Source organism: Gallinula chloropus (genome assembly GCF_964237585.1).
Source record: "Gallinula chloropus genome assembly, chromosome: 3".
Taxonomy (NCBI): Eukaryota; Metazoa; Chordata; class Aves; order Gruiformes; family Rallidae; genus Gallinula; species Gallinula chloropus.
The window spans coordinates 42714353-42733305 of record NC_140087.1 but is presented as its reverse complement, the minus strand read 5'-3'; the positions used below and the strand labels follow the sequence as shown (position 1 = coordinate 42733305).

Genomic DNA, 18953 nt, shown 5'->3' with positions numbered 1-18953 from the left:
CAAGGTGCCTGCGGAGCTCGGCGCCGGCCGCGCGGCGGGAGGGAGGGGGCGGGGGGCGGCGGCGCGGCGGGACCTTCCTTCCCCTCGGCGCCGGGCACGATGATGGTGGGCAGGACCAGCGCCATTGCGGCGGGCCTCTGCGGGGCCCTTTTCATCGGCTACTGCATCTATTTCGACCGCAAAAGACGGAGCGACCCGAATTTCAAGAACCGGCTGCGGGAGAGTGAGTGTCCGGGCCGCCCCCCACCCCCCCCACCCCCGCCGCGGCCTCGTGGCTGCCGCCCCCCCCCCCCCCCCGCCTCGGCCGGCCCGCGCGCCGGGGCGGGAAGGCAGCACGTGGCGCCCCCGCAGCGCTGCCCGGGCCCCGGGCCCGCTGGGTTCGCCTGCCGCCGCCGGCCTCCTTTCCCCCGCCGCCTCGGAGGGTGGTGGTGGGGGGAAGCGGCCCGCCCGTCACTGCGGGGGACCGGCCACGAAGCCTCGCCGCATGCCCGCCCGCCCTCCGCTCCAGCCCGCGTTGCCGCGGTTACCGGGCGGGAAGGGCGCCGAGGGCTCGGGATGCCGCGGCGGGGCCTGCCGCGGTAGCGCTGCCTCGCCGGGCCCGGGGCTGGCGGGCGAGGCTGGCCCCGAGCCCCTGCAGTCCCTTTGCCGAAACCGCGGGACGGGTGAGGGGGCGGGGGTCCTGCTCTCTGCAGTTTGCCTGGTAGCGGGCGGCGGGCGGTTTCCCCAGCAGAAGCTCGCCGCGAAAGTCATTCGCCACCTTTTCTCTCTTACATCTTGTCCGGCCCAGTCGGCCATGCTGTCCTCACCGCTGCATTTATGCGCCAGTGCCCGTGCCTTTGATTTTGGAAGACCGTCAAGTAAAGCAACGCGCTCTCCTATGGTGGAGTTGTTGCTGTGTGGCAAGAATCGGCAGCAGCCCTCGGGGATTTTATCTAGAGCATTCTAAACCCTCCTGGCAGCTCTTTTGTTAGCTCCCAGGATAAGAATGAATGCCAGAGAAAACTGTTGATCAATCCAAAATGTAGAGCTCTTCTCCCATGGCTCTTCGTTATTTCACATCTTCAACATTTACTGAAACGTGTTCCTAGTCGGTGGAGGTTTTAAATGCAGCTGTAAGCGCCGGTACTCGGGGTGCTCTGACTCACCCACGGCTCTCAGAGGGATCACGAGAAATAAACTGGGATGTGTTGTGCTGGGTTGCTTCTGTGGTGGGAATGTGTGTAGTATCCCCTTCATAACTAACCTGCAGATAAGACGTTACCCTGAGGGTGAGCTTCCCTGGCAGGTAAACATAACGTGATCAGCAGCTTCCTGGGTGGGAGAGCCGGTAACTGGATAGGTCAAAAACGCACATTTACCTGGTGGTGGTTAAACAATTCTGCCTTAATGGGTTGGATTTGTGGAATGAGCAGAGCTTAAGGGAATATCAGTTTCCACAGCAAATTACGTCTTGCAGGTCCTTCGACTTCAGGCCCTTGCTCGCGCCTGTGGGACCTCGGGCACACGTGCTCTCTCTCTGCCTTTCCTCCAAGTGCTTTTTGCCCTCCAGTGCACGCCATTTTTTGGGAATTTTAGTACAGTAAACTGGTTTGTGCCTGTCTTGCACAAGCAAACTCAATTTTTGGCTGTGTAATCTGATCAGTTCCTTTCATGATGCTAGATGTGTAGTGCAGAAGATCTTGGATTGCACTGGATTTTTGCAGAAGCACTGAAAGTGATTTTTGCATCCAGTTTTCTTAATTATCTGAGCCTTTATTCAGTTTTGAATAAACCCAAGGTTTGCTCTGATGAGGAACTAATATTTTCTTCGAAGTGGAAAAAATCCTTTGTCGTTTCACAGGAGAGAGGGCTTTTCTCACTTGGGGAGCGTCGCTGTATGACTTAGAATCCTTGGCTGCTTTTAATTGTATGGCTTTAGGTAATACTAGATGATGGTTAGATAATGTAGATAAAATGTCACTAATATTAAGGAATTTGATTTTATTTTTACTTTTTGGTACTGTAACTGACTCTTTAGTGTGATGCTTTTGTAATGTTGCCAGTGATCTGAGAATTCCAGCGTTTTTACTGTTAGATAGTAACGCTTGGGCAAAAAAGGTCCAATGCAGCAGCAGCCAATGGCAGTTCTTTACATGAAGATGCGTTGTTTTCTCAGGCAACACAGGAGTATTTAATTGAAACCTTGCAGAAACCACCTTTACAGCAGGTCTTTTCCAGTAACGTTCTTAGGGTAAGATTGTTTCTCAGCCTCTGTGACGCAATGTCACCAAAACTTTGGAAGGACAGGAGATCCTGTGTGTCAGTGGATTGCCTGTTGTAGTTGATCAACCATGTGCTGACAGAGAAGTAACTTATTTATCCTTTTGGCCATCCCAGTTGTATCAGACGTCTCTTTGGGCTGAGTTAGGACCAAGGTTTACGTTGCAAAGGCCCATCGTAAAAATGACATGGCCAGGTTCAGGTTTTGGAGAGAAAAAAAGTGTGACTTCCCAGGAGGCTTGAAGAGCTGCTGGACTTTGGGCTTGCAGGGATGTTAAATTATTTACTTAACAGGTTTTGTGTTATTTTAGGGTTTTAAGTTGCTAGTTTGGGGTGAATATCCATATTTAATCTCACAGCCAAAAAGACAACAAAGGTATAAACATCTGGAGCTGCTTAGTTTCCTCAGTGGTGTTTTGTGATAGCATTTTACATGTGTTTACAATTAGTGTTCCTGAACAGATGAACCTGCTCTGTGTGAAGATACAGACAGTGATTGATGGCTTCACCCAGAGACAGCCAGGAGTTCCTGACCATGTTGAACTTTGCCTCAGAGTGCCTTCTGCCTGGCCAAGCTGAGGAGGAGAACAGTGGGCAGGTTGTCTGGGTGGGAGCTGAAGATGGAGTCAGATGGCTCTGGGGGGTCGTTCTGCTCCTTTGTGGGTCTGGCTGTGAAGCTGCTGGGGCCAGCCCGTGCCAGTGCTCAAAGCTTTAGTCCCTGTGTGCGAGAGCCGCGCCGGAAGGACCCGCAAGTCGCCTGCGGTTTGAGAGCTGCAGTTTATTTAGGTTTCTGGTTTGGATGGGTGCACATGCATTTCTGTACTGATTAGGATTCCTCCTATGCAAGATTGCCCCTCCCATTTTTTTTAAATGTGATGATGTCTTTAGAAAAGAGGGAAATTTTTCGCAGTTGTTTAAGCTGTAGACTGTTAAAGGGACCTGTAAGAGGTCTTTAAAAAAGTATCAAGAAGAGGAAGAAAAGTGGCATAATATTTAGACTTGAAAGATTCCATAGATCAGTGTCCAGTTTTAAAGTCTTGATGATTCTTCACATTCCTTTACTGTTTTCAGGTTACAGTATATGATTTCGTATGCATGTGATCAGTGGTCAGAAGCTTTTATTAAATAGTTACCAGCATGCCTTTTTTTTTCTTCCCTTTTCTCCCCTTTATTTCTGCATGCTTGACCTGTTGGCTGATAGCTGTTGTAATATTTTAGGTGGTGTCGCTGTCATGCCAAGAAAAGTTTTCTCCTCAAAGTTATATGCAAAAGCTGCACTCTGTACTTTTCATTGGTGTTTTCACTGAATGCACCAGAGTTGCACCATGGCTTGGTTTGATAGTGAAATGTTTCAGATACTTCTTCATTTTTTATTTCATCTTCAAGATTTTATGTATTAGCAAAACTGGCTTGCATAGTAGTGCAGTTTAGTTAATGCTTCCGAAACCTTGGAGCGAGCCAATTGGAGGCACCAAGCTTCCAGAGAGAAATTCTTTAATGCTGAAAACAACCATAATGACAAAATGATAGTATGCTACAGTTCTGTAGGACACATTTTTATATATATATGAAGGTGTAAAATGATGTACACAGGTAAATAAGTTGTGGAAATGCAAGTGCTAAGGGTTGTTAAGGTATTGTAGAGAGTAAAAGGGTGATCTGCGGAGTTAGATTATGATCTTCCTTTAAGTAAAGAACACTTGATCTTGTCCATAAATTTCATGTTACATTATCAGTACAAGGAATATGAATAGCTGCTACTAGAAAATATCTTTATACCTGCCTAGCTGCATTAAAAACAAGCTATGTATCATGTTACTTCCCTAGTTTTGCTGGAGTGGTGCAGCTTTATGTTGCAGACCATCTTTGTGCCTTCAGGTTGGGCAATGTGTAAATGTTTGCTTTCCCCAGTTTGCAGCAACACATGCTTTAGCACTGCTCTTGCTGTGGGGTGGTGAGATACTGCCACCTATTTAGCTCGCTCTGGTGAGATGCTGCCACCTATTTAGCTGGCTCCCCAGCGTTTACTATAAAGCAGCTGGGAAAGTACACTCATGTGCTGTGACCTCCTAAAGTTCCTGTTCGTGGTGCACCAGGCAGCTCAAAATTAGACTTGACTCACAGGTGGTTCATTGGTGGCTTACTGCTCTCAGGAATTGCACCAGGAAACCCCCTGTTACTCCTATTCTCTTTCCTTCTCCGTGCCTCCGGTGCGTGAGGCACTCTGGACCGCAGGCCCAGTGCCATTTGCATTTACCATAGCCAGCAGGAGAGGAGCTGCCCTTGTGAGTTGCCAGCCCTTGTTAGAGCTGTAAGTGATGTTCTGTTGCAGAGAGAGTGGGTTGCAGTCTTGTGTTCAGTCTTCAGCATTCGGTATCTGTTCCCAGGTTCTGATTTCGGAAATAACTCTGGTTTGTTCGTGGTTTCAAACTGCAATTTGAAGGCTTTTTTAATGGCAAATTAAAAATGTAAGATGCTTTTATTCTTACAGGAAGGAAGAAACAGAAGCTTGCCAAAGAGAGAGCCGGGCTTTCCAAGGTAATACCATGTTCAGTAGTGCAGTGCCTTCTTGAAAGGTGTTTCGTTTGCATTATTTGCAAGATGTGTCTAAAGATCTGTTTTGATTCCAGTGTTGCAAACAGTTCTGCAAATACGCAGTCCTTAGGGGGTTTTAATGCTCTCAAATAACCATATGGAAAGGTTGTTCCTTTTCTTGTGTCAGATAGAGGCCTCGTACTCAAAAGTATGAGGCTTACTACGTGACTCACTGGTGCTTTTGTAGTATGTGCCAGGACTTTTCAGACTTAAAACCCATTGATGGGATGACACCTGTGACTGAACTTGATAGTTTATTCTATAAGCATTTGATTTCTCTTTGCTTATCATCAGCGGATCCCAGAAAACAAGATAAATCTATCTTAAACACTGTAAGAAATATAGTTGCAATAATCACGATGCACCTTAGAATTTATATTTGGTGCAGAATTGTGTACTTAAATTGGGTTGGAGGTATTCCAGGCTCTGTCTCTCTACAGATGTGTGATGCAATGATGAGAGACCCGAGTCTGACTTTTGAAAACTATTCTGTGAACATTTGTCCTGGGCTACATTTAACTTAATGCCTTTAGTTTTTGTTGGATTTTGGTGGGGGGTTTATCCTCCATTTCCAGTGTAACAGTGTGGTGGCGTGTGTGTTTGATTTCAGTTGAGAATGTTGTCCACTAACTTGTTTATTAGCTGATCTTTAAGGGCCAACTTCACTTTTGTTGTGTGTCTTGTAGTTGCCTGATTTGAAAGATGCTGAGGCAGTTCAGAAGTTTTTCCTAGAGGAGATTCAGCTTGGCGAGGAACTACTAGCTCAAGGTAATAGCTTCTTTCTTTCCTTCTTTCCTTCCTTCCTTCTTTTTTTTTAAGGGTAAGTTGTAAAAGAATTTACCTTTGCTAAAAGGTGACTTTTGTGTACTAACATCTTCTGGGATGTTAAACTCACCTAGCAAAAGCTGTTTATTTGTTTCCAACCTTCTATATTCAGAAGATCTGTTAAGGGAAGAGGAAATAAAATTGTGGATTGATTCTCTGTAATTTTATCCACTGTTGATGGGATGTTTTATGTAAACACTTTACAGTCTGGAAGAAGGTTGATTTCAGAACGTTACAATTTGTTGTACAGGTGAATATGAGAAGGGTGTTGATCACTTGACCAATGCCATCGCTGTGTGTGGACAGCCGCAGCAGCTACTACAAGTTCTACAGCAGACTCTTCCACCACCAGTGTTTCAGATGCTTCTAACTAAGCTCCCTACAATAAGCCAGGTATGTGAAACCTTCCCTGTTGCTTTGGTTTGAAAAAATCAAACTACTTCTCTTAAGCTACACCAGTCTCGAGTATTGGGGCTTGTAACAGACTTTTTGTGTATGCTCACCTGAAACATTAAAAAGTCTATATTAAAAAATACCACGTAGCATTAATAGCAGGCAAGGTGAAATAGAAATACAAACCTTCTCTCATGCATAGGGCATGCTAAGCTCTTCTACAGTAGAGAGATCTGCCCACAGCTCTGACACCCTTAAGTGGATCCACTGTTTCCCAAATACCAGTCAGGGGATCAAGAAAGTGATAACTCTCTTGCACTGGGTCTTGAGGTTTGTTTTTTTAAATTGTGTTCCTACAAGTGTCTGTCAGTGCTATCAGAGTCCATTTGAATCAGTCTCTTGCTTTTGCTAGCCTGTTGCCTCTGGGCCAGCTACAAACACAGACTGTTGACTAACTAGCACCTGAACACTTGACAGTCTTGAAGCTTGGACATTTCCTTGATGATAAACGTGTTTGCAGTTCTGTATATAAAATGCCCTCTTTTAAACTGAGTACTGTGCAGGTAACGTTGGTAATACACTAGTAGGTGAGTCTGTTGTAAAATAAATAGTATGTTTTCTGTCCTTCTGTTGCCTTACATGAAACAGAGACTGAGTGCTGTGCATCAGCTCTCGTTGCAGCTCAGGCCAGGTTATGGTTTGGGTTAGGGTCCATATGGTTAGGAAAAACACTGTAAAGTGTCAGGAACACAAGAAGTAAAGGTCTGGGGAAACAATGAAGGAAAGTGTTTCCTTAGAGAGCAGTGCCAAAAGCCACGCAGAGGTGGTCGCCCGAGGCTGGCAGGATATTCTTTGTCTGACTTTGGCTTTGTTAGGCATTGCACAGTATGCAGTGTCTGTGGAACTGACTTCAAAAGCTTATGTCAGATACATTGCTGTTTTTAACATTAATCGGTTTGCTGGGTAATTACACTGCTCAATGCTCAGTGTGAAATTACACTGCTTGATAACCAGTTGCCTACTGTCAATTTTATGTAATTGTGAATGAGTTTTTCTCCTTCTTGCAGAGAATTGTAAGTGCACAGTGCTTGGCTGAAGATGATGTTGAATGAGGTCACACCACAACAGGGGGAAAAAAATGTTCTCTTACCCCAGAAGATGAGCATCAGTAGGGGCACAAAGGGGCAAACATAGTAGTTAATGGACTGTGTACCACATCGGGTTCTACCAGAGTTAAGATTAACTTTGTGTAGGTGGGTTTCGCAGGATTTTATTTATTATCCCAGTGAAAAGTGTATTTTGATAAGAATTCATTTTATAAATACACTGTGGTGAGTTATCAAAGTATCACTAACTTCATTATTATTAAAATATGCAGTTGTAATGTTGTACATATAAAGACATAAAACCACGACCTATTAAAAAACCCAATGCTCATTTTTGAAAAAAAAAACAACCCAAAAGTTATGGCAATAAAGATTTATCTGCACTTGTGTGTCCCTATAGTGCTACTTTAAATTTCAGAACATTCGGGTGTCAGAGGAAATGATGAAAAAAAAAATGACAACATTAAAATTTATTTTTAATGTCACGGCTGGTCTTCCAATCCTTTTAATTAAGTTTAAAACCTTGTGTCACTTCCAGAGGAAACAGACATGTGGTCATTTAAAGGCTAACCGACCGCCTTAGAAGGAGGAGATGCAGCTCAGAATGGCAATAGCTGCCTGCCCGCAGGAAGACTGACAGACCCGTTTCTGTCAGGAACAATAACGTCTAACGTAATGCGAGTCAGCGCTCTTGGCAGGCCTGAGAGCTCTGTTCGTGCAGGCGTCTGGAATAAAGCTGCTTGGTGCAGAACCTGGGGCAGATTGTAAGAGCACAAAGGTGGGTTTTTTGGAAAGCTTGAAAACTCTTTTGCAAGACAGGCCGTTAACGTTTCAATCTCTAGTCGTCAAGGCCACAGAAAAGGGTTGCTAGCAGTCTTTGGGGTCTGCCTTTAAAAAACATTGCATTGATGAGGTAAGATGGTGATACCCCCAGGCTAAATTAGCTAAAGCTAATGGAATTAGAAAGATGATGTCAAATTTCAGTATGGGTGGTGGAGTAAGCTTGAATTTGGGTAAGTTTTTCTTTGCCAGTGAAAAGGAGACAGACTTGAGTGAGTAGCAGAAACATGCTTCTGAAAGCCAGTTTTCTGTGCATAGGATGGTGTAAATGTCAAAACAGATTGGCTTCTACAGTTCCTAGCTTTGTGCTACCACTGTTCAGGTGGCATCAGAAGTGGAGCTTTATGTTTTTGGCATGGCAACTTGTTTTAACTTAAGGAGAAGAGAGGAGAACGTTCAGACCAGCTGGCAGTTTGTGCTAATGATACCAATACATTAATAGTAAGGTACTCTGTGGTGTAGTCCAAGGAGACGTGAGATAGGCTGAGAGCACTTTTGCCAGCATTCCCATCTGTCTGTCTGTCTCATGCTGCCTTGCAGGTTCTGTAAAGGCAGGTTCTGCCAAACCGTAGGTCTCAACGTTTCAGAAATTGCCTCACACAACATTGTTGAGAGGTGAAGCAGGTAGTACGTGGTCACCTAGCAGTCAGGTGCCCGAGTGGGAGAAGAAATGGCTTTTACAGAGCTTGCCATGGAAGAGGTATTTGCCTCTCAACCCCTTGAAAACACAATTTCTCTAGATTTGAATCTCTCTGTAATGTGCAAATCCTGAAGTTAGTGGCTGGTGTGAGAGCAGAAATATCTTGGAACAGGCGGCTGTAATTTCGTCTTTTTGTTGCACTTGAATCGTTCAGGCAGTTTAAGTTAAAAATAAAACTGGGGCCAGAATCTTCAGGGGACAATGCCTGGCTGGCCTGCTCTTTATTTTAGAGGGACAGAGTTATTTGGCACCTAGAATACTTAATAAAAATGCTGCAGAATTGCAGGTGGTTTTATTTTTAATGGGTGCAGTGGGGCTTTTTGGAAGAATTTTGCTTTCTCACCCTTAAAAGTAAGAATTCATAAACTCTGCTGGTGGAACTGTTAGTGTATTGACCGCCTGTGTTTGCTGCTGGTGGCCGCTTCAGTGTAACAGCTTTTTGGTTCAGCTTTTAATGTCGTCTTAAGGTAAATCAAAATCTTCTGCCCTGCCTTGGAAAACAAACCAAAGCAGCGTAAGGCAAAAGTCGCTCCCTTCCTTCAAACCTGAACCATTTTTTATACTCTCTGGTATAATGATGACAATTTGAACACTGATTTGGATTCACAAATTAGCCTTCAGCAAAGCTCTCCTGAATAAGGTATGTTCTAGCAAACATGGATGTGAGTTGTTCTGATTTTGATGGAAGACTTGGTGATAGTCTGGTTCTGCCTACAAATGGTCATTTCTTTAATAGACGTGGTAGTCACACATATCACTCTAATGCTTCATTTTCTTGATCCAGCAAAGTTAGAGGCAGGCAAAGCTTTGGTTAGCGTAGGTTAAACGAATCCTCAAGTACAAATTGGTTCTCATGTTTGGTGGCTGAGCAGTACAGGCTCTGCTACCTGTTTTGAGCACCTTGGCTAACAGGGTAGGGAAAATGAATCATTTTTAAAGGCTTAAGATTTTTTTTTTCCCAAAAAAATATACCTCTTGATAAAGCTAATACCTCACAAACTGCAAAGACTTGAAGATAAAGTCTAGAAAGGGGATTTGCTGTTGTTCCAGTGGCGTGGGAGGCTGGTGCTGGTGTAGCTAGTGTGCACAGCTCTCAGAAGTAGGATCCTGCAATTTAGGACTGGTTTCAGACATAAGCAGAGCGCGGGTCATCGGAAGTCTGCTGATAATGATGGATGTTACTGCATCAGTAGTAGTAATGCCATTGGATTAGCTGTGCATAGTACCATGTTTCTTTTCACCTCCACAAATTAGAAAAAGGTGAAAGTGAGCCATTCAGTGGTGGATTTGCTGCTGCTGAGCTCACAGCCCCTGGTGAATAAGATCTGTAATCTTGTTTTACTGCGGGGAAAACTACTAATCTCTCAGAAAGAGTCATCTTCCCTTCTTGGTGCTCCAAGAACAAGGCACTTGTCTTCAGCACTATGAGAATTTCTCATAAAGGAAATCGGAGGCCTGTTAGCTTTTTGTTGGGAAGCCTCCTGTCATCAGTTACAAGCTTCTCAGGCAGCTTTTTTAGAAAATGCCCCAGCTGGTTTCATGATCATGCAGGACTACCTTTGATGTCTCACCATTCAGTTTTCTAGATAATGGAATTGAATCCAAACCCAGAGTTATCAGTCACACACTGAATCATCTGGCACTAATTTCCTTACCCTGGGGGCTGACAGAATATTACTGCCCTGAACCTGAAACACGGAGGAGTCCCAGCCCTGCTGTGTAGGAGGCCAGCCAGCCATCATCAAAGTCAAGCTCCAGCTATTTATGCACCCAGAAGAATCTTTCTAGAGTTTCATTTGTACATCTGTTGATGGTGCGTTTAAAGTCCCTTAGGCTGAGCAGTGGCCCTACATGACCGTTGTGTTAAAATTAACAGGAGTTAAACTTCAAGGGAATCTTTGAAGTGGTCACCAAGTGCTTTTAGTGAGTGTTTCAAAGGCATGTTGCACTCTATACCCGGCTTCTGCATTTTTAAACATACATACATGAAAAGGGCTGATGTGAAGGAAGAGAAAACTAAAAAACATGTCTTCAAGGCTTCTGTTACATCCCAGTCTTGCTTAGGTTTCAACTTGCTTGTTTACACTGGGCAGTATAGCTTAAGGGGTCTCCTTTATCCAGTGACCAAAAAAAAGCCTGTTGGTACAGCAGTTGAATGTGGCCAAAAGCCCCTTAGCAGAGAGCTGGACCTTGTGCTGTAATTGATCAGTGGCACCCCAGGAACTGCGCTTCTGGTGCAGGTAACGGTACTTGCTCTCGGTGCTGGTACCAAAGCAGAGCTTCCGAAGAAGAAGAAGACGTGGGTGCCTGATGCTGTTCTTGGAGGACAGACCTGGTCACGTCCTGTGTATGAACGTGTGAGTGAAGCCATAGAGAAGAGCTGTCCGTTCTGTGATGTTTTGTAACAAGCTGCACTAGGTAGTGGGCAGCTTTGTCAAAATGTTTCCACGTGTTCCTGAAAAGACAATCCAGTTTCTCACTCCTTTCCCCGAGGTAGGGCCTTACAGGTGCGGGTTGTACTGAATACTTACTGGACATCTTTTGACGAGGTCACTACTCTGTTTTCCAATCACTGCTGTAGCCTGGTAATTACAAACTCTTGCAGGCCTTGGTGCTACAAGCTTTTGACCCCAGACATAGAGTTCCAGTTCCTGTTTGTCAAAGTCAGGCCTTGGATTTAACAGGTTGACAGATGCGTGTCCTCTTACGGCGCTTGCTCGCAGTTACCATCATTTCCCTTACACTCTGAGGGTGTCCTTGACCCCTATTTGGGGCGAGAGGGTGTCCGTTGGTACTCTCCCACTGCATGATAGTTGCTGAATGGGGTCTTGTTGCAAGTAGCGCAGCCTTGCTACAGCTTGAAAATCCGTCCAGATGGCCCGTGCGGTAAGCCAGCCCCGAGTGGCTCTCAGGGACGAAAAGTCTGCTGTGCGCGGAGGCAGAAAACAGCTCAAGTCGGGTAGTTCTGCCGCTGCACAGCTTAGACCCCTGCGACTGCGAACTGGTTTGGTTGCGCTGTCGTTCCTCTGAGCAGGTCTGAATCTAAACAGCAGAGGGCAGCTTCGCACACGCGTTCTGTGCAGGCTCATCCTGCAAAATCCCGATTTTCAGAGTCTTCCTGCCTGGTGAGGTAATGCAATGCAGCATTTTGTCCAGACAAATGTGGTACAGTGTATAAGCCAGGATCCGTGGGGTAGCAGCTGCATGTGTTCCTACTGATACCTGATTCTGGCTTTTTTAATCCAGTGTGTTTGGTTGGTTGTGACGACACGATTAGAAGGATTTCCTTTTTTTTCCTCTCCATCCCTCAGCACAGACCAGGTATATAGATAAGCCAGCTGCGTTGTACAACTGCAATGCTGCAACAAAATGAAACTAAATCTCGTTCCCAGGCGTGCCTGAGAAGAGTTTTCCTCTGCCCTGCTCTGATTTTTCTGGGTGAGCTTTGCTAGCTGGAGAGCAAGCACCTGTTAACTGCAGTAGTAGTGGCAGAGGAATCTGCATCCTGAGCCTGCCGGGAGCTGGGCTCCGGCTGTGGCAGCCTGTGTGAGGAGGGCCAACAACGACAACAACAAAAAAAGCCAACAAACAAGGGCAAGATGTTACAGGTTGGTGGCAGGATGCCGTTCTGTTGCTGGTTGGATTTCAGCTGAAGGTGGCAAAATCTACTGACCCTTTTTGCATGCAGTCCTGGTAGCTGCTGTGAAGTGAGCTGGTGGGGGCTGTCCCACAGGCCTTGAGAGGCCTAGTCTAGTGAGAGGCGTCCCTGCCCATGGCAGGGGATGATCTTTGAGGTCCCTGCCAACCCAAACCATTCTATGATTCTATGCCTTGGCAGCAGCTTTGTGTATCATAGTGGGTGAGACCAAACCGTAACTACTCCTGCACCTCAGAAGTGTTTTTTCCTCTGCTTCCTGGGTTTGCAAGGGGGAGTGTGTGTTTATGCCATGCAGGTAAATGGGAGTTTTTAGCCCTTGTAGCTCTCCACCAGCATTTTTCCAAACATACAACTTGTTAGCAAGAAATTCTTCAAAGCCTGCTTAAAACATGGGAACTATTTAGGGAAAGAGAGCTGTTTAATAAAAGATACTGTCCCTGAAAACAATGCTTCTCCCCCTTCCTTGTGTCAATCTGGGTGTGTTAACATGCTGTAAGATAGCTTGGAAGATAACAGAAATTTGCTGTAACAAACCAATCTCTGCCTGTTTTGGCACTTAATGTAAAAAGAGTGCTTCCTAGAGCTCTGAAACAACCTGCTTGGTACCTTTTGTTGTATTTAATATTATTTAATGAGAAGAAATGTACATTCAGCCTTGATGATTAAAATGACAATGATTATTGCATGAATTTGTTAATTATAATGCAAAGACTAATTAAATGGAGAAATGGAGAAAAGGGACTCTTGAGCCAGCATGTTCTTTGAGAAACTCTCCTCTGGTGTCTTTAATTGATAGTACATGTCTAATCAATTCATAGCAGTATCTCATTATTGGTGGGAACAGTCTGGTTTTGATGGAAATTTACTTTCACCACATTCTGACCTGGTAGAGTGTAATTGCTTGGTCCTCTAAGTTATCACAACAAAGATTACCAACTGCTACAATTAAGGAGGTGGAAGGTTTTGCCTGTATCAAGAAAGGAAGCTCCATCTGACCCCAGGTTGAAGCTTCATGTTTATTGAGTTCCTCTACTTCACTTGTTTGCTGTAATGACACTCAGCTGAACTTGCATAATTGTGAGGGGTCTGCTATTAGATTTACATTTCATTTGCTTTTATATCTCCATCCAAAGTTTTGACCTTTAACATAAGGCCCATTGACTTATGTTAGAAGTTGTCTGACAAAACTAAGGGCCCTTTTTTTTTTTTACTTCTCTGTAGGATGTCCATGGCACTGTAGGGATGTGTAGGGATGTCTTTGGCATCTGTAGGGATGTTATCTACTGGCCATTGGCACTGGCAGAATTCTTAGCATGAAATTATTATTACTTCTGTATCAGCAGAGACATGTGTGGCACTCTGAAGAATCTGTCAAGATGAAGTCTCTGCTTCTGCAAGCTCACAGCCTGCGGTCCTGATCCTGTAATTTACTCTGCATGGTCCTTTCCTCATGGAAACCTAAGCAGTCAAGAACAGGACATTGGGACAGTGACACAGGAAGGGAGAAGGTAAGGTTTAGGATAGCATGATTGTTTTGGTAGTTATTGCGTGGGTGTTTTGTTTATCTGAATTATGTATGAGGCTCTGAAGCTTGCCCCTTTTTAGACTGGCTAATCAGTGCTAGTTACTGGTATCCTCAGGAGAAATCAGGCCTCAACCAACCATAGACCTGCTTATAAGTCATGGAACCTACTAAAAGAAAAAAAAAGTGTTAAAGACACTCTCTGTAATTGCAAGATTTGAAGCACAACACCTCCCACCCCCAAACTGGAATCACATCACATGAACTGTTGTGTTCTGGGTGAGTTACTCTGCCAGTGATCTTGTGGTTCATAAGTGGCTTCTGCATGGTAAATGTAAGAAGCAGTCTTTCAGAAATCTGGCTTATTGTTTGATAGCAACTTTAAAAAGAACTCTCTCTGTTCTGTCAGAACTTGGTAATCAGCCTACACCATAGTGCCTGAAGTTCAGTGACATTGTCATGCGAATAGGAAATCTGGCACACAGATATTAAGCAGGCATAAATAAGGCAAAACAGCTTAGAAAACAATGCAGTGAGTCAGTGTCCACTTTAGATGTTGGATTGCAAGCCATGGATACAGGACAACCTGATAAAACCACAGAAAACTGGAGAGTTACGGTGCTGAGTGAAAGTTGTAGCCCGGTTTGGACAGTTGATCCACCCTTGAAAGCAATGCAGTCTTCTAAAGCTTGCTTCTAATGCTTGAAGTCCTTGCGCTTAGAGCAGATGTTACCTGTTGACTAGGATGGCTCTATCCTCCTTTTTCTGCTTTGGAGAGAGTATCTGGAATTTTGGGGCACTAGACAGCATTTTCCTTTCTTTTTTGGAAGACCACATTGTTTTTGCTAATATCAAAGAATGTCCCCCTTGTTGACACGACTGTTGGGGGCACATGAGGTACAGCTGTGCTGTTGTGAGGCTTCACAGGACTCAGGGACCAGAGACAGAGCTAATGGTTAGCTAGACATCCCGTCCTTTGCACCAGGCTCAAATGCAGTCTGCTGCTAATTGCCTTTCATTGCCCATAAGGTGTGAGAGTGGTCATTTATTTCCAGCGGGAAGTGCAAGAACACAAAGCCAATTGCCACATGGCAGCAGCACTTTGTAGGCAGCCTTGGATGCCCGATGCAAGGTTTATTCCATTGCTTCCCAAAATGATGGTCTCTTCTGGCAGAGTTCAGGCACTGGGAGTGTTTTTGTTTTCTACGAAATAAAAATCTGCTGCAGCCAGGATCTTCTGATTTAACATCTTTCAACAAATGTCCGAATGCACATACATCAAAGTCCTTTTTACCTTTTAATTCGCTGTGTGAAGGTCATACAAAAGAATTCATTTCCTGCCCTTTCCTGGGTGACTTCCAAAGGTGGAGTGCCTGCCTCTTGCTATCTAAGGGGCTTAGCTTTTTGGCTTTTCTTTTTTTCAGCATTGGGAGCTTAACAGAATTGGGAGCTTTTCAGAATTAAAAGGAAATGCATAACTGCAGATGCACATAGCAGAGTTAAGTTTTCAGGGGTGCCACTGCAGAGAGCATCTGGGCACACAGGTACTGACTGGGGTGGTGAGTCCAACAGGATCTGGAACAGGGCATCAGCTGTAGATTCAGGCCTGTCTCCTCCAGACAAGGTAGTGCTCGCTGTTCCTGTGGCCCATCGCTGTGCTGAAGATGTCCCTATGGCAATCCCAGGACATGCCAAGGCCGCAGGAGCTTTGCACGTGGCAGCAGAAAACGAAGGGAACCTGCAGGCCTCGGTGCAAACACCAGCGCAAAGCCAAATTGTCTTAAACTTCCTTTAAGTGCAGTTTTTCCCTTTCCCCCTTGCCTTCCTACACCTTTCTTTCCTAGACCGAGTGGCTTTGCAGTTGTCAAGCTTGATTGGAAAGCACTGAAAGGAAACTGGGCCCCAGAGGCAGGCAGGGGCGGGGAGGGGGGGGAAGCGCAGGGAGTCCGCAGAGCCCAGGCTCTTGGGCCTGCCCGAGGCCGGCGCCACTAGATGGCAATGTGGCACTCCTGCAGCTGGGACTCTCCTCTTTTTTCCCCTGTAAAATTTCTTCCTTTTTCTGTATTTATCTGTGCCAAACTGATGATTGCACCCACCACCCCGGCAAGAGAACAGAACAAAACCATTTCATAGAACATTACAGCTGTTGTGCCTTTTCCTTTTCTTTCTCTTCTCCCCCCTCCACTTCTTTGTCCCGCAGCAGGGTGCAGAGGTTTAAAAACCTTTCTTAATCACTCTCCTTCTAAAAACAGAGAAAACACAGCCTCTTGGGAGCAATTAGCTGTGAGAAAAGCATTTCTCAAACAATTGCCAGGAAATATTGTCTTGACCGATATTCCTGATGTAACACTGTCGTTCTCAGTACTGTTATTCTAAGATACTCAACTGCAAAGCCAGCAGGGTACAGATCTGTAATGTAGGATCTGTGGTTTACCACCTACCTTACCTTTTTATATCCATTTACTTTCAGTTTGTGTCCTCCCTGCACCCCCTGTAGCTATTCTCTTTAGGAGAGTGAAGAATTATTTGTGACTCTCCACTTGTGACTAGTGTATCAGGCCAAGGCTGTGACAAGACACGGCTGAAAATTAAGGTTATGCCTCTGCTGCCCGGGTTCCTGATTGAAATTCAGTGGCAGTGTGCTGCGGAGGAGGTCAGGCTGCACACTTACAGCAATCCCTTCGAGCCTTGAAGCCTGGCAGCCTGGGAGTACGTGAGGCTGGCGAAACCTGAATTTCAGTGGGAGCCGCTAGAAAGCAGGTATACATTAAGCAGGCAGCAGAGCTACACTGAGATGGTGGGGGGGGTCTCAATCCTGAAAGCCCTCTCCCTATCGATGTATTCAAGGAAGATGAATCGGGCTGTAGGGCAGGGAGAGGTTGGAGGAACGGTGGTAGACTTCGAATGCTAACAGCCAGCCAGCTAGCTAGATGTCCAAGCATGTGTGCCCATTCGCATGCACAGCCATGGTATGGTGGTATTCGAATTTCGACCACCTTTACATGAATTCATGGAGATTTGAGAAGCGGGCCTCACTCTGTGGGACAGGGTGTGAACTGAAGCACCTTCTGGAAGACGGACAGCAGTGTAATCCTTTCATTCAACCCTGTCTGCAGCTGCTTTTTATAAACTTGGCATAAATACGTACTCAGTGAGGCCAGGCCTGTGTAGCTGGAAAATATTTTCCACCATCCAAAAAAACAGAAGATTGGAAAAAGAGCCCAGAAATTGTGCATAACATGGAATGGCCTCGCTTGTGGTTTTTTTCCATGACTTCCTCAGCTCATTTTTCTGCTGCCAATTTTAGAAGCCCATAAGTCATACTTGTTAAACTTTCTCAGTTAAAATGTAACTCTAAGAACAAAGTCATATGATATGTTACAGCCAAATAATCCTTCCAGAGCCTCTGACTGGAGAAAAGCTACCCTGATCTGCCTGCATTGCAAACCTGCATGGGCTCCTGTCCCGGGAGAGGTATGGCAGGGTGGGGGGACACGTTTGCAGTGTGAAGCCAAGTTGCACCACCTCCCTGGGGTGAAGGCATTCCCATGGACTTCAGCAAGCATTTCTTCCTGCTTTTGCTAGGGCAGTCAGACCTGTAGTGGGTTGTGTTGCTGGACAGTTTGTTGCAGAAATTTCAGCTCCTCCTCTACCACAACTTTTAGCAGGAGGCAAAGCAGAGGAGGGAGCAAGGGGAGGCAGCACAAAGGCTGTCAGGGTCTGTCAATGGAGGGCTGGAATGCCATTTGTAAGATGGTGCTGCTGCTGTCTGGGTGAAGGAGCTGAGAGGTGAGGAGGCAGCAGGCTGCCAACGGTGAAAGTGAATTTGCTGGATGGTTTGAAGAAAGGGCATCCTCACTTCAGTGCATTTTTAAGCATTGAATCAACATGGAAGGGCTCACGTGCCAAGAGCAATATTTTTGTTTGCCACTTCTGCTCTCTTTTATAAGGTGATTGTGCTTACACCCAGGCCTCCAGTGGTTGTCTTGAAGTGCCATCCCTTTATCTAGGGTTTACTCCGTCCCCTTTCACAGAGCAAATTCCCAGTCACCGCTGTAAAGGGGCTGCTCTAAGTTAACACTGGAGTAGTAGCTGAGACCAAGATTTGGCTGTCAGCCCCAGCGCCAGTGGTACTCCAGCCTGCCACCTCCCAGGGGCTGGCAGTCCCAGCCTGGACCCTGCAGTCCAGTGGTTTGGGAAGGCAGTCACCAGTGGTCTCCCACCAGGGCTGCCTTGGGCAGGGTGGTCTGGCAGGCCATGAGAGACCAGAGCAGGCAGAGGAGAAGCAGGGCAGAGTAGAGAGTAGAGCTGTTGAGGGTCTTCTGGGTCTGCTCACCCTTCCAGCCCTGCCTCCTGGTCATGCTGGGGGTGGAGCAGCAGAGAAAATCTCCCACTAGAAAGAAAGGGGAAAAAAAAGAAGACACCCCCCCAAGTTTTTTCCCTTAAATATGAGCTTTTGAGTTTGGTTCTGGCCCTTGGTGTAAACTGGGAAAGTGTCTGGAGGAAGTGAGGGGAATCACACTGCTGCAGAGTGGCTGCCAGGAGCAGCGGGCCCCAGAGACTGCCTTTCTGCGGCAGGGCGAAACGCCCTCGCGAAGCCTGTGTGGTCTTCACGGGAAGGGAGGAACTGAGCAAACCCACTGGAAACCGGCAAGGGTGTTGTAATGTTTTTTGGACAGCAGGTTTCAAAAAACCAGTGACTGCTTCTCTCTCTCTCTCTCTCCCTCCCTCCCTCCCTCCCTCCCCTGGCAGCCGCTTCCTGTGCCATGACATTGAGGGAGGTGGTGGTGACTGATGTAACCGCGGCCAGGGAGAGTCACTTGCCCAACGCGCGGAGGCTGGCCGGCAGCCAGAGAAATTTGCTAAGGCTGGGTTTTCTCACAACGGGCTCCCTGTCCTTGTGCACATACCTGTAACTGGGCCAGGTGCTTGGCACAGCCTCCTCCCCAGCCAAGTACACCAGGCAGCAGAGCTGCCCAAGGCAGGAGGAGGACAAGAGGAACAGAAGAAAGAAAATTTTGTACTTGTCCCATGCAGACCCCGTAGTGTCCCAAG

General features: G+C 46.1%; 1 protein-coding gene across 1 annotated transcript; it reads left to right on the top strand.

The window, feature by feature from the left end:
• Positions 1–13: 13 nt before the first annotated feature.
• TOMM20 (translocase of outer mitochondrial membrane 20) lies at positions 14–7663 on the top strand. The gene is made up of 5 exons (XM_084262447.1): positions 14–223; positions 4751–4797; positions 5541–5622; positions 5930–6072; positions 7140–7663. Exons 1-5 carry the CDS (start codon positions 100–102, stop codon positions 7182–7184), a joined length of 441 nt encoding a protein of 146 aa, XP_084118573.1. The 5' UTR covers positions 14–99; the 3' UTR covers positions 7185–7663.
• The last annotated feature ends 11290 nt before the right edge of the window (positions 7664–18953 follow it).

Bases quoted from the DNA above. Each gene is read 5' to 3' on its own strand.
- TOMM20 (XM_084262447.1), top strand. From the start codon at position 100: ATGATGGTGGGCAGGACCAGCGCCATTGCGGCGGGCCTCTGCGGGGCC. The intron at 224-4,750 runs GTGAGTGTCCGG...TTATTCTTACAG, and splicing joins CAAGAACCGGCTGCGGGAGA to GAAGGAAGAAACAGAAGCTT. The intron at 5,623-5,929 runs GTAATAGCTTCT...TTTGTTGTACAG, and splicing joins CGAGGAACTACTAGCTCAAG to GTGAATATGAGAAGGGTGTT.